We start from the raw sequence: 16227 nt of genomic DNA, 5'->3' as shown, positions 1-16227 counted from the left end.
AATAGTATCGTAAGTGCTATAATAGCTGCATACAATAACAGCTTGAGCCCAGGAGGTCGATGCTGCAGTGAACTATGATCACGTCACTGCACTCCAGCCTAGGTGACAGAGTGTGACTGTATCTCAAAATAACATCAAGTTTTCATTATGTTAAGTTTGAGAAACCTATTGGCTATGTGGAAATCATAAGCACGTAGTTAAGCAAAAGCAGTTTCTGAATAAATGGTGTAAGAAATACCATTTATTTCTTATGCGGCTATGTATCGTAAGTACTGTAATAACAGCATACATAGGGCACAAAGAGCTGTGGCACACAAACCAGATTTGAGTGGGTGGGTGAAGAGGATGTTCCAGCTAACCCTTATGCCTCTTTCAAAACTCAGCTCAAGGTTAACTCTTCCAATAAATAATCCTTGGACACCCAGATCAGGCAAAATCTTTCAGAGTATAGTAAAGGCTCTGGATTTTAAGTGTGATGGAAGCCAACTGGTACATGGAGGGATAATATGACTTAACATTTGTAACCAAGTCACTCCATCTACTGTGTAAAGAACAGACTGTTGATTGCAAGTGTGACAGCAAGGATACCAGTTAAGAGACTATTGCAGTTATAGTCCAGGTTAAGAGAGAATGGGACTAGAACCACAATGACAGTGATAGAGATGGAAAGAAATAATTGGACACAAGATATATTTAAAAGGTAGCACTGACAGAGCTTGCTGATAGACTGGGTTAGAGGGTATTAAAGAAAGAGAAAAATCAAGGCTAACTCCCAGATTTGAAGCCTAAACAAATGAGAGTGTATGGTGCCATTTACTATAACAGAAAAGACTTGGAAAGAAATAGGTGAGTTGAGATAGACAATCAAAAACTCAAGTTTTGATGGCTGGGTACGGTGGCTCATGCCTGTAATCCCAGAGCTTTGGGAGGCAGAGGCAGGAGGATCGCTTGAGCCCAGGAAGTTGAGGCTGCAGTGAACTATGACTGCATTACTGCACTCTGGCCTAGGTGACAGAGTGAGACTACCTCAAAATAAAATCAAGTTTTCAATATGTTAAGTTTGAGAAACGTATTGAGAGATCATAAGAAGGTAGTTAAGCAAAAGCAGTTTTTGAATAAATGGTATACAAAACAGTGCCTAATTTTTAATGAATTGCTTCAGTTTAAAAAGGGCAAAATTTTTAAGTTTATAAACCTTAAAAAAAAAAAAAAAAACCAACAAAAAAAAAACAAAAAACAGAGCCATCCATTAGGGAGTCTGAATTTTTATTTTATTTTTTATTTTTAGAGACAGGGTCTTGCACTGTCACCCAGGCTGGAGTGTAGTGGTGTGATCACAGCTCACTACAGCCTCAACCTCCTGGGCTCAAGTAAACCTCCCACCTCAGCCTCCAGAGTAGCTGCGACTACAGGCATGCACCATTACATTCGGCTAATTAAAAAAATTTTTTTGTACAAACAGGGTCTCACTATGTTGCCCAGACTGATTGCAAACTCCTGGGCTCAAGTGATCTTCCTGCCTTGGCCTCCCAAAGTGCTGGGATTAGAGGTATGAACAACCACACCTAGGCAAGAGTCTGGATTTTAAAAAGGAAACACACTCTAAGAGTTCATTCACAAAAAATAAACCCATTACTCACGTAAAATCTTGAAGAAGAACACGGGCAGGGAAAAAGGGCACTTCAACATTGCTTTGTTTGGTTTTCCAGTCTAAAATGTTCATAACATCTTCCTTCTTCATTAAAAAGCCATCACAATTTCGTACAGCAGCTTCCAACAAGACCCGTATTGAGTAAGGCAGAACATCTGATTCAAGAAAATATTACTATTAATAAGCAAACAGTCATACCTATATACTATTTAAAAAATGCCACAGCAAAAAGTTAGACAAAGACAAAAATGCACTGTTTTCTCAATTTAAACAATTCATTTTTAGTCTGACAAACTAGAGTATAACACCATTCATGTTAACATCAGGTGTTTTGTAACTGACTTTCCTGTACATAACCTCAAAGCCTTGAAAAAAGCAGAGATAAAAACCTTCATACAAGAGCTGCATTAATTTAGGAGTATCGTACTACAACTATGACAAATACTTCACATTCAAGGAATTCACAGAAAAACTAAAAAGCACAGAATATCAGAATTCAATTCAATAATGCAGACATCCCCTAGTATGGCAAAAAGAAAATGATTAAACTGTATAAAAGTCTGTAATAAATTTGAAATATTTCCATCAAAAATGATTAAAGTTTAAAAGTAAATTGGAATGCCTGAGTGAGTAAAATTCATTTCATGAAAACTTTGATTCACTCTTAATTACTTCAAGGACACAATTGAGAAAGTGATTTCAATATTTTAAAATTTTCAATCATATTAAATTCTCACATCAGATTGTGCCACACAACAGTGTTTCCTTAGGATTTAAAGAGAAGACTGAATTAATATGGGGTTAGTTGAATAAATCACTGTAATCCACACAATGAATTACCATGCAGCTGTTTAAAGGAGTGAAGAGTTACATGCTGATAAAGAGTGAGCTCCAGAATATCTATCATTAAGAGAAAAAGCAGGGCAGAACAGTGTTTATAGTATGCTAACTTTCCTGTAAGAAAGGGAGTTTAAAAACATATCCATAATATATTATTTTAAAATAATTAAACATAAGATCATCAAATGTGTATTATGAGAAATATAATTTTAAAAATATATTAGCATGCATATTTTAGTAAAAAGAAACAACGAAAGGATAAACAAAAAAACTAAGCATATATCTCACACAGTATTTCCACTGTACTTCCTTACTGGGAGTACCTTCTTGGTACTAAGTACAAAAAGAATCACAAAGAAAGAAAACTATATTCAGTCATTAGTGCTGCTATTCAGAGATTGTGATTGGTGTAACAAGCAGCAAGCAAAAAAGTACTTTTTGTTACTATGGTTTCAAGAGCATAGAAGTATAAAATGAGAGTAGCTAATGAGAACTAAAGTAACACTAAGTATTTTTTTGTTATTTCACAGGAGCGTTTGCATTTCCTGCTCACTGGGTGAGGTGGAGGGGGACGAGGAGGAAGAAGTATGCAGAGAGAAGACTTCTGTGCCTGTGAGTTACATTAGTTCAGATTGTCTAACCATTGTTCTATATATGTAATTTAGTTAATACTGTTGTGTGTAAAGGATAAACAACTCCTAAGGCTCAAAGTATGTTAAAAGTAGAGGCAGTAAAATAATTCGTTTTTAAACATCCTTTTTTTTAGGAAGGCCTGTCTTCTGGGAGTGGTATTTGTTAACCTACTTCTTAGAGCTAGATGTAGTAATGTACTTAGTCACTGAAATGATAGAAGAGGGAAAAGGGGTGAAGGGTAAGGCTCTTGACTAGTGTCTCCATATCCAGAGGACAGGCTTTAGATTTTAACCATAGGTCTCTATGTGCATTTTTGGTAACGCATCTGTTTATTGTGAACAAAGTTCAATCTTTATTTTGCAACATCTAAGCTTTATAGATGTCCTGAGGTGACAATGTATGATAAAAAGCAGAAATAGTGAGTTAGCCAATTTGTAAATATCTTGGTATAATTGATGGAAAAGATGCATCTTGAACATGGAACTGTTAAACCACCTAGGTAGCGTGTATCAGGACCCATTCAATAGGTTGGCAGCCGAACGGCAGAAGGTAGCTTTGGGGTTCTGAACTAATAAATGTTCATGATATGTGAAAAAGCATGATACATACTGTATGATCTCAATCACATAAAAATGGATGTTATGTATATACACACACAAGACCTAGAAGGGCATGTCAAACTGCTTATGATTGTGGATGACTCTGTTCCTCATTTCTTGTGTTTTTCAGTTTCCAATAGCGCACGTTAATTTTTTTTTAAATGAAGCTTATTTTTAAAATCTGGAAAAAAAAATCACAGTAGCCAAGTTAAGTCCTTAAATTTCAATTATAAACATGGATACGAACTCACGATTTATTTTTCTCTTCCTAAAAATTAGGTATTTTCTAGCTCTGTCACTGAAAACGCCTAGAATAACAACCCAACAGTAACAAACCCTTAACAACTGTTTGTTGTTTCTAAACACTATTTCCTAAACACACACAACGGAATAGTTTTTCGGAGAAATGACTGATTCTAATCTGGAGAAGGATTTGTACAAAATGAGCCTGGGATATCTTGTGTCCGAAACCAAAGAAGTTATCAAAGACTAATGGGGACACTAACGGGTCAATTTGAGCATCAAAATGAGTAATAACTATAATTCACCAAAATACATCAAATATATAAATAGCCCTTAGTTCATGACTCTTAAAAAACCTTTCATTGATCACCAATGAAAGTTGCTAGGGCATCAACTCATTACTCTGAAAACTGATAAATAAAGGGGGAAAAATCAATAGTTAATATTATCTTTCCTTCTTTCAGGTAACCAAATAGAGTACTTTGTTATAGAAGAATTACAGCTAGTAAATGTGGAAGAAATGATGTAATTTGAAAGATCACCAATGTGCAACATCTAATGAAATAATGGATCTAGATAATGGTCACAAATGGGTGCTAAAATCATTAGGATTTATGTGGATGGAGAGCTTACAAGCTGGTAACACTCATACAACTTAGCATCACCAAAAGTAAGATATTAGAGATATTATTTGCCTCCTGATGAAACAAAAAACTACATGTTCCAACTAGGAAGTGTTCTTGCAAAAATAAGGACATAAATAAACCTGAATCTAATTAAACCTCTAGCTCTAACTTCCAGTTAACTGGAAACATGGGGGTTAGTAGGAAAGTAAAATGAAACCCCAAAGAAGCTATCAGCCAAATCTAGAATGTGGGACATCCTACAGGATAAAGAACCTAGGTTTTTCAACATAAAAATGGTATGAAAAAAGAGGAGAGGAAGACTATTACAGATTACAAGAAACTTAAAAGACATAACTAAATACTGTGTTGGCCCTATTTGGATACTGTTTCAACAAACCAAAAGTAAAAATGTATTTTTGAGACAACCAGAAAAATAAGAATATGAACTCAGTTTTAGATTTTATTAAGTGGCCGGGCACGGTGGCTCACTGCCTGTAATCGCAACATTTTGGGAGGCCGACGCGGGTGTATTACTTGAGGTCAAGAGTTACAGACCAGCCTGACCAACCTGGCGAAACCCTGTCTCTACTAAAAATACAAAAATTAGCCAGGCATGGTGGCATGCACCTGTAATCCAAGCTATTCAGGAGGCTGAGGCTCAAGAATTGCTTGAACCTGGGAGGCAGATTCTACACTGAGCGGAGACCTTGCCACTGCACTCCAGCCTGGGCAACAGAGCGAGACTCTGTCTCAAATAAAAAAAAAAAAAAAACCAAAACAAAAAACCCAATTATATTAAGGGATTACCTAATTTTGTTAGGTGTAACAATGGCACTGTGATTTTTTAAAAGTCCTTTTATATACCAGCTATGCATATGGAAGAATATTTACAGGTTAAAATAGGGTGAAATATACGAAACAAAAGATTGGCAAAATGCTGATAAATGGCTGACAATTACATGGTAGGTTATAAAAGTATTCTCATCCTACTTTTTTTTTCCCGTTAAGAATATACTTATTGGCCAGGTATGGTGGCACATACCTGTAATCCCCGCATTTTGGGAGGCCAAGGTTGGGGGATTGCTTGAGTCCAGGAGATCAAGACTAGCCTGGGCAACATGGTGGAAACCCCATCTCTACTAAAAATACAAAAAACTAGCCAGGTATCCTGGTGTGCGGGTGTGGCTCCAGCTACTTGTGAGGCTGAGATGGGAGACCACCTGAGGCTGGGAAGTCAAGGCTGATCTTGCCACTGCACTCCAGCCCGGGCAATGGGAGTGAGACCCTGTCTCAAAAAACAAAACGAATATATTTATTGACTTTTCTAGTATGTTCCAGCACTAGGTGAACAAATGAGACGTGGTATCTGCTCTTACGAAGCTGGAGCCTACTAGGAGATTCAGACCATAAACAAGTAAACAAACAAATATTTAGAAACAGTGGCAGGTGCTATGAGGGAAGTAAGTAGGGTTTAGGACAGAAAATAACACCCTTAGATGGGGTGAGTGGTGAAGGCACCTCTGAGAAAGCGTGACGACCAGCTGGGAATGGTGGCTCATGCTTGTAATCCTAGCACTTTGGGAGGAGAGGCTGGAGGATCATTTGAGGTGAGGAGTTTGAGACTAGCCTGGCCAACATAATGAGAGGCTTAATTTTTTTAGAGTAGTTGTAGGTTCACAGCAAAACTTAGAGGAAGGTATAGAGATTTCCCATATACCCCCTACTCCCACACGTACGTAGCCTCCCACACTATCAACATTCCCCACCAGAGCTGTATATTTATTACAATTGATGAACCTATATCAACATATCACAATCACCCCAACCCCACAGTTTACATTAGGGTTCACTCTTAGTGTTGTATATTTCCCTACTTTCATGTTTGAAATTTTTCACACACAAAGACTCATAAAGTTGTACGTAAAGTAGAAAAAGGACTACAGTATCAGAAATACTAGATTCAAAGCCTGTATTTACTACAGGTATGGCCTTTGGAAAGTGACTAAGTTGATAAATTTTCTCACTAAAATGGGACTGTCAGCTACCTAACAGAGATGTGAAGAATATCTTTCTTACCTCATCTATCTAGTTAGTACATGTAAAGCTCTCAAATTACAATAAATAGTTGGCACTTAACCAATATTAGTTTCCATCCTTACTTCAATCAGAAACATAAAAAGTCCCCCAAACAAAGGGGAATTACAGGGGAAAATTTTTTTTTAATAGAACATTTGGAGATAATGAAAAGGAAAATATTATCACAGAAATTATATACAAGATTAACCTTTTATTTAGATAATTATTATGGAAAAACAATCTCAGGAATATTTTTTGTTTATAAAAGTTATAAACCCACTAGAAAAAAAGTGACAGGGTGAGGCAAAGCCAACAAAATTTTGAAAAACAGAGTGTTACTAGATGGATGACTGGTAATGGACTGAGCAGAACAGAGGAGAGACAGCTGAAACTTAAATGTCTACATGCGGGAAAGGCAAGCAGAAACAAAGTTAGGAAATCAGGATTGCCTGAGATTTCTTATGAGGAGTGTTAAAAGCTAGCAGACAATGGAAAAATGCCTTCAAAATTCCAAATGAAAATAATTTCCAATCAAGAAATTTACACACAGGAAAACTATCAATTAATGAAGCAAGGTCTCAAAAGTGTATTTCTCAGGCATCCTTTTTTAGGAAGCTAGTGGAGGACACGCTCTATAAAATCAGAGAGTAAACAAAAAACAGAAAACCACTAAATCTTGGAAAGTCTCCAAAACAAAGAGAGAGCAGACTCTTCTACAACAACGGCTGTGCAAGCTACAATGCGGTCAGTCCCAGATGGACCAGAAGATGAAGTCCAGATAGCATGTCATCAACAGAAGAAAAAAAAATAACCGATAGATTACATGATTATACCAGGAGGAGGAATTTAGTTCTTTTGGAGAGTTCAGAGATGATTTATTCATAAGGACATAGAATACTGAGCAAACAAAAAAAGGCAATCCATTAATCCCAGGAAAAATACAAAATTATATGAGAGATAAGATACAATCATCATTTACTACAGGGATTGACTAAGAACATTTATAGTCATAATAACATAAATGCTGAACGTTGATTCCACCAAAAATTATGAGTTGCATAAATATACAGAAGAAGTGCCAAATTACCATTTTCACAGTACAAAACTACTAAAGTCTAAAATTGGAAAATCAAGAAAGGGTAGTATAAGAAGGACAATTTAACAACATGGAGGAAATTACCAGAAGAAACAGTCAAGAGAATTGAAAATAGTATTCTCTGGGGAGTAGAAATTGGGGACAGGGCAAAGGCTACTGTTTCAGTTATAACTTAACAAGTAGGGTTTTAAAAACTTCTTATTTAAAAATTAAAAAGCAATCATCAAATAAGAGTGCTATGAGAAAACACTAATCACAAATATATTTTATTTTTTTGAGACAAGGACTTGCTCTGTCGCCCAAGCTAGAGTGCAGTGGCATGATCATGGCTCACTACACCCTTGACCTCCTGGGCTTGGGCAATCCTCCCACCTCAGCCTCCAGAGTAGCTGAGCTACAGGCGTACACCACTATGCCCAGCTGATTCTTGTAATTTTTTTTGTAGAGATGGGGTTTCGCCATGTTGCCCAGGGAGTTCTCGAACTCCTGGGCTCAAGCAATCCTCCCACCTTAGCCTCCCAAAGTACTGGAATTACAGGCATAAGCCACCACACCTGGTCCCACAAATGTTAACTCAACATTTTGTCATGAAGAAGCACCAACTATCTCAAATTTGTCTAAATTTGTAAAAGTAATGACTAGAGACCTACTGCCAGGGAAGATGCAAATGAATAAAAATACTACTCTCTCTCAAAACAAAAACAAAATTTCTTATTTCTCCCTGTGGTAGCCAATCGCCAAGATGATATCAATAATACTTGCCTTCTGATAGTCATGCTGTCATATAATCTGTACTGAAATCAGTTCTGCTTGTCTGACTCAATAGAGTATGGCAGAGATGACAGTGTGAGCCTTCCAAAGCTGGGCTATAAAAGTATTTTGGCTTCAACCTTCCTCTCTTAGATTACTCAGTGAAAAGCCGGCAGCCTATTATGAGACTACTGAGCAGCACTGAGGAGAGGCCCTTATGGAAAAGAACTGAAGCCTCTCCATCATCAGGCAGCGCCAGCCTGTCAGCCATGTGAGTGAGGCCTGGGGCCAGGACTATGGACTAAGCCACTGCAAACTCCTGACCTACAGAAACTGTGACTGTCATAAATATTTACTGTTGCTTTTGGTTTGTTATGCAGTAATAGATAACAAATATTTTTTCTTCCTCAACTTTTCCAACAATATTATCTGCAGTTGTTTATTTAGGACTAAGGGGAAGATACAGAGGTGCTTTATATAAATTATTCCATTTAACCCTTAAATTAAACCTACAGGTAGATATTCCAGTAGAAGAGTTAGAACAAGAGACAGTAAATTAACAGATGTGAAAAATGGACATATGCTCTGGTTTTTTGTTTTTTTTTTTAATAGAGATGGGATCTTCCTATGTTGCCCAGGATGGTCTCCCAACTTCTGGCCTCAAGCAATCCTCCAGTCTTGGCCTTCCAAAGTGCTGAGATTAAAGGCAAGAGACACCATGTCCGGCCTTGGTTTGCTTTTTCAACCATATTAATTCTACGTCCCCACTTTCAAACAGGTATAAAGTTCAGGAAGGCCCATTTATTCCCTTTCTTCCTCCCTATTCTCCCCATCTGACCTCTACATACGCTCTTATGCTCCAACTATACCATCTTGCAAGCTTCCTAAACTTCAGAACCTCTCTGATCCCCACTCTTACCACATCTGTTCTTCAATACTGTGGGGACTTTCTCTTTACTCATTGGCACCAACCTATCCACGCTTTCCTTACTTAGGCAGTTAGGGTCAATGTGGTTCAATCTCTCACTTCCCCAAACCCTACAGTTATTTCCTCTTTGTTCTTTTACCCCATTTGCCCAAGAAAACACCAATCCTGTTCTTTTTTCACCCCACCCCCGCAGCTGGTCCACTCCACGTCACCTCCCTGCTTAAGAACTATTCTCTCTTTTTTAAAACTAACTTTACTGGCTGGGCACAGTGGCTCATGCCTGTAATCCCAGCACTTTGGGAGGCCAAGGTAAGAGGATTGCTTGACCCTAGGAATTTGGACAACCTGGGCAACATAACAAGATCATCTCTACAAGAAAATAAAAAATTCATCAGGCGCAGTGGTGTGCACCTGTGATCCTAACTACTAAAGAGGCTGAAGCGGGAGGCTCCCTTGAGCCCAGGAGGTCAAGGCTGCAGTGAGCTGTGATCACGCCACTGCACTCCAGCCTGGGCGACAGAGTAAGACCCTGTCTCTAAATAAATACATAATAAAACAAGTCCTAAGTTTATTAAGGCATATCGTATATATCTTATAATTTATCCTTTCAAAGTGTATGATTTAGTGATTTTTGTAAGTAAGTTTACCAAGTTGTACAATCAACATCATAATCAGTTTTAGAACATTTTCATCATCCCAACAGATCTCTCCCGCCTATTTACTGTTAATCCCTCTCCCCCTCCTCTCTAACCCAAGAAACCACCAATCTACTCTTTGCCTTTCCTGGGCATTTCATATGAATGAAATCATAAAATAAAGTTTCTTATGTTTGTATTTTTTTCACCGAGCCTGTTTTTACAGCTCATCCACATTGTAGCAGGTACCTATAGTCAATTTCTTTTTACTGCCAAATAGTATTCCATTGTATACCAAAGTTTTGCCTATTCATTCACCCAGTGCAGGACATTTAGGTTGGTTTCAATTTTCAGCTATGAATAATGCTGCTGAGATCATTTGAAAATCTTTGTGTAATAAATGTTTTCATTTTTCTTGGATAGATACTTAGGAATGATATTGCTGGACCACGTGGTAAATTCATGTTTAACTTTTTAACAAACTGCCAAATTGTTTCCCAAAGTGGCTGCACTATTTTACATTCCCACTAGCAGTGTATGAGGTTTCCCATTTCTCCATATCCTCCCCAACATTTGTCACTGTCTCTCTTTTATATAGTACCCATTCTAACAGGTATGAATGGTAATTTGTTGTGGTTTTAAGTTTTATGTTGAGGAGGAAGAATGAGGAAAAAATTCCTAAAACATCAACGCAGAGAAACTGGCACCAGTGTAAATACATGATTATAACCTCAATCAGGTCCTCACTATTCACCCAGAAATCCTAATGTTTCTCTGATCTGCTTATTTTCCCACACTCCATATCAATTAATTCTTATCTTCATCCACGCTCCTTAAAATTTAATCTCTATCTTCTAGCCCATTTCCTACCTCACTGATAAACAGAAACTAACAGTTCCTACCTCTCAACTTCCTCCTACTATACCCACAAGCCTTGCTGCCTCTGAATTCACCCTTTCACCAGTTAAGGGAGCTGCGGACTTCCTCCTACTAAATGATAACTTCTCTACAGGAGTTTTGCATCCTATTTCCATTAACCATTTTAGGACTCAAGAGTCATCAATCATTTCCTCTCTCCTTTTTTTGCAAACTGGTTTGCAATTCAATTGGTTTCTTCCCATCGACATTTAAACAGCTCCTAGCCCCAGCTGACAACAAAAGTACTGCTTCCTTCAAATTCTCTAAAAGTGCCCACTTTTCTACCTTCCATTCACCTTAGCCCTAATCAATATTATTTCTATCCTTATACACGAATGAAGCAGGTCTAGCTAGAATCCTAACAGCCTTGTAGCAATACTCAACAGAGCTAATAATCACCTCCTTTTTGAAACACTCTTTCTACTGGATTCCACAGCACCATCCTCCAGTTTTCTTTCTAACATATTGTTGGAAGACAATTTTCCATGTCTCCCATCTCACATTTCTTCAAGACTTGTGAACAGAGGCAATGACTACCTTTGTTCCAAACTACTTTTTCAGAGATGTCTATATAGTGAATAGTCTTCGAATATAGTGAATAGTCTTCGAATACACGACAGCGTCTTGCTCTGGAGCAAAGAGCAGGCATGCTTACCACCCATTATAAAAGACTTGGGTTTCCTAAGCCACAGTTCCTTTTCTGTATGTAACACAACACCTGTGTGTGCAGGTGTTACCTGGCCTTCTTCAACATTACCCTACAGAAACTAGAGCTTGGGAAACCAACATAAATACTGTTAATAAGGATAATGCTTTGCTGTGAGTAATAAACTGTCCATTGTCTCTGATCCAGGAGTTGGGTGCCTCCTGCCAACACACATGAAACTATGTCGGGCTAATTTGTTAACTTCCAAGGAAGGTAAAATTTTAGATCTTTTATAGTTCTTTTTCATTTTTTAAAAATAGAGATGGGGGGTCTCACTATGTTGCCCAGGCTGGTCTCGAACTCCTGGGCTCAAGAGATCCTCCCACCTCAGCCTCCCAAAGTGCTGAGATTACAGGTGTGGGTCACCATGTCAAGCCTCCTTTATAGTTCTTAACACTTCTAGTTAGGCCTATCTTCCTTGTTAACCTCTACTCCTTTATCTGATATTTAAATGTAGGAGTTCCTCAGAGTTCATATTGAGACTCACTTTTTTTCTTACTCTATACTGCTTCCTCCAGGGAGTACAACTGCTCCTATGGCTTCAATTATTATTATATCTACACTAATAATTCCAAAATATTTTCTGTAGTCCAAGTCTGTCTTCTAAGCTCCAAAACCACATGCCCGATTCCTCCTGAACATGTTTACTTTAATACTGGTATGTTCCCAAATTCACTAGTACTTAAACTTGAACTCAGTGATTTCCCCTCTGCCCCTTCCCCTTATCATCACCTCATCTTCCATTCCCTAGCACAGTAAATAGCACCACCATCCTTCCAGATGTTTATGCCAAAACATCGAGGCATTTTCCTCAATGCCTCTCTCCTACATCTTTTTGTCTTCTATCAATATCACCATTAAATCTAGTCCCAACCACCACTACACCATCTCTCACTTAGGTTCCCTAGGTGGTCCCTCCAACCCCATACTGTGATTTTCAAAATGTGGTCCTAAACTGCTGATGGCCTTAGCAGGACTCAAAGCAGTGGCACCAAATTGTACTACAGGTTCAGTATCCCTAATCCAAAAATCCCAAATCCACCACGTGGATGTGAGCGTGGTGGCTCACTCCTGTAATCCCAGCACTTTGGGAGGTTGAGGCAAGTGGATCACCTAAGGTCAGGAGTTTGAGACCAGCCTGACCAACATGGTGAAACCCTGTTGGATGCAGTGGCTCACGCCTGTAGTTCCAGCTACTAGGGAGGCTGAGGCAGGAAAATCGCTTGAACCCTGGAGGCAGAGGTTGCAGTGAGCCAAGATTGTGCCATTGCACTCCAGCCTGGGCGACTAGAGTGAAACTCCATCTTAAAAAAAGGAAAAAGAAAAAAATCCACAGTGCTCCAATGAGCATTTCCTTTGAGTGTCGGTGCTCAAAAAGTTTCAGATTTCAGATTTTCAGTTTAGGGATACTCAACCTGTAGTACTCGTATTGTTTATTATCACACAAAATACCAGTTTCACTTAAACATGTCCCTAAGAAGCAGAAAAACTGTTAATTTTATTAAATCTCAACTGCTGAGGTCAAGTCTTAATATTCTGTGTGACAAAAATGAAATATATTTATACAATATTTCTACTCAAAACCAAAGTACATCAGTTGCTTGCAGAAAAACTCTTGTATGATTGAGCTGCAAGCTAAAATTAAGCTTTTTTTTTTTTTAAATAACAGTTTTTCACTTGAAGGAACTGACAAACTATGGTTATTCAAATGTGTACATTTGGCAAAAAGGTCCTCAAAAGTGAATGAAGGCTGAGCACGGTGGCTCACACCTGTAATCCCAGCACTTTGGGAGGCCAAAGTGGGTGGATCACCTGAGGGCAGGAATTTGAGATCAGCCCGGCCAGCATGGTGAAATCCCATCACTACTAAAAATACAAAAAATTAGCCAGGTGTGGTGGTGGGCACCTGTAATCCCAGCTACTCGGGAGGTTGAGGCAGGAGAATCGTTTGAACCTAGGAGGTGGAGGTTGCAGTGAGCCGAGATTGCGCCACTGCACTCCAGCCTGGGCAACAGAGCAAGATTTGAATGAAATAAGATTCTACCATTCTGCTTATTACATTATTGGTCTTTGAGAAATAAGAGTTCATCAAGTTATGCAGAACTTCCAAATGTGGACACCATTACATTGTATATTAAAATACACACACACACACAAATTTGTTAATATCACCACAGCCCTCTCAACTTAGGAGCTGGAGTTCCTACATAGCTGTACGCTCTGAAGGCATCCTGCCTGTGCCAGTACCTGGAATGAGGCACCCCCGTAAAGAAGGCCTGCTGCTCTGACAGCACGTGGACTACATCTATAAGCTGCCTCGAAGGTCACATATTGAGCTGTCACTCCTTCTGCAAGCCCCGACATGGCCCATGAGCTCTGAAGGGCTCTTGCCCCCTACCAGCATCTGTTTTCCCAACGCATGCCCACAACACTAGTTCCTGATCATCAGATCCCCTGCCTGCACTCCAGAGGGTGGCCTACTGCCTACCCAGCAACTCCAGACCAGCTCCAACCTGGCCAAAACCAATATACTTCTCTGTTATCTGTGGGCCAACCCACACCTATTCCAGTGAGTTCTGAACCTCTTCCAAGTTTGTCCTTCCTTGGGTATTCTCCCTTAGCCCTACAGTACTATATACAATTTTCCTGTGTTATAATTACTCTTACCATAGTTAATAATTATGTATATTAAGCTTCCTCTGTTTAACCTGTTATGTGGTTTCTATCTCCTGACTGGACCCAAATTGCTACAACATAGTACTGTACTTCACACATACTTTCCATGTATGTCCCCATTACTAAACCACGTCTTTTCTTTAGCACAGATACTATCTTAGCCATCTTTCATTTGCTAGAAATATACAAGTACTCAATAAATATTAGCTCAATAAATTAAATGATGTTGTTGAGAGACTCATGCAACAAGTAAAAAAAAAATGCACTGGATTACGTCTGCCTCTTCTAATCAGGAATTTCTAGAATTCTATGAATCCATAAAGCTAACCCTTTAAGGACAGGTAATTAAAAACACCATGGAGGAACCGGGATGCTGGTAATTTAAACTGGTTAAGTATAGTAATTCGTGTTAACACACTTCTACAATAAGCTGATAACAATAAATATCCTTTTGATCAGTTACTTAGTGGAAGATCCAATAGGTGGTTCAGGCTCTGAAAAAAAAATGCTGAGGTCTGCTATTTGTATAGGGGAAGCATCCGATGAAAGGCAAACCAAGGCTCCCAAGACCGCAGATTCTACTATTCAAGGCTAAATAGCTGCTGCAAAGATCAGAAAATACAGTGTATCTCTCAGTACAGAGGTCACAAACTCTGTTTCATGTCTGCTGGCTTGTAGACATGTTTTGCTTGTTCTGCAGAGTTTTAATATTTTAAATTTAACTGCCAACATTTAAAAAACTACAGGTCTTTCAATCAGAAAACTTTATAATACCAACCTTATACTTCTGCTGGAACTCAGTAAGCACCTACCTCTCTATATAGGACATGTGCCTTCCTGTTTGCCACACAATTCCCAGCAGAACATTTCACTTGTTTTTGTTGCCTCTCTGATCCCTATAAGCACGAGCTTGCAACCCCTGCTGTAATAGGTTTTTATAAGCATAGGTTTTGGAATCAAGATTTTTGTTCATGCTTCTGTTCCACCACTTAGTAGGTAATCGTAATTAGTTGTGGGACCTTGGCCAAGTGTATAACAGAGCTTATAGAACTGGATACAGTAAATACATACTCAACAAATACTTAAAAAAATTTTTTTTTATTACTGACATTACTAACCCGGGAAACAGAATGGTATTGGAAAGAAAAGGTGTTGGTCTTGAAATCAGAAGATATGAATTTAAGACTAAGTTTCCTCACCTAGAAGATATGTTGTGACCTTAGGCAAATTACTCAGATTTTTAACCTTATCTGTATTATCTGTACATGACAGATTTAAAACTATCTTCCCTGCTTATCATGAAGCAGCACACTGAAGTAAAAGGGTTTTGTTATTTGCAAAAATGGAAAATTCCAAGTTCAAGCAGTAGTGAAGAAATTACCCATGGGGAATATTAGTACTCTAATAAGCAGGCTTTAGATAACTAAATGTAACAGAGAAACCCATCAGCCTGAAGGAAGGGGGAAAGACTTTGAAGCCACAGGTTCTCTAGGCCTGCCAAAAGCGCTCAAAGAGATTGCATCTTTGGAGTCCAGACTGGGAAAGGGGGCTAGGAAACCAGAGCAGAAACCAGCCAGCATAGCTACAGGGTAAAGCTAACCCTGTTGAAGGCTAGGGGCCTGGAGAAAAGATAAGGAAGCTGTTCTAGAAGGCCCTGTAATCACATCAGGCCTGGTAACAGGACTAACCCATGCCTATGTCTGACTAGAGTCAAGTAAGTGTTTCGGTCTCTAACCAGAACCAGGCGGGATAGGGCTGATTTCCAATAAAGAAAGTCTGACCTCCACAGAACAAGACCCTGTCTCTTCAAATAAATAAATAAATTCTGACCTTTTTTTTCCTCTCTTTTA

The 16227-nt window shown here is 38.7% G+C and overlaps 1 protein-coding gene across 3 annotated transcripts in view; it reads right to left on the bottom strand.

Moving 5' to 3' along the window:
• IREB2 (iron responsive element binding protein 2) overlaps nt 1-16227 on the bottom strand; it is a 62944-nt gene that overhangs the window by 36532 nt on the left and 10185 nt on the right. For all 3 annotated transcript variants that reach the window (XM_054450873.2, XM_054450874.2, XM_063652810.1), the window contains exon 3: nt 1641-1806. In XM_054450873.2, the coding sequence (XP_054306848.1) occupies nt 1641-1806 (166 nt within the window). The remainder of the gene's footprint in view (nt 1-1640; nt 1807-16227) is intronic.

Source organism: Pongo pygmaeus, chromosome 16 (genome assembly GCF_028885625.2).
Source record: "Pongo pygmaeus isolate AG05252 chromosome 16, NHGRI_mPonPyg2-v2.0_pri, whole genome shotgun sequence".
NCBI classification, from domain to species: domain Eukaryota; kingdom Metazoa; phylum Chordata; class Mammalia; order Primates; family Hominidae; genus Pongo; species Pongo pygmaeus.
Note: the sequence above shows the minus strand (reverse complement) of the source record. Positions and strands in the feature narration are given on the sequence as shown.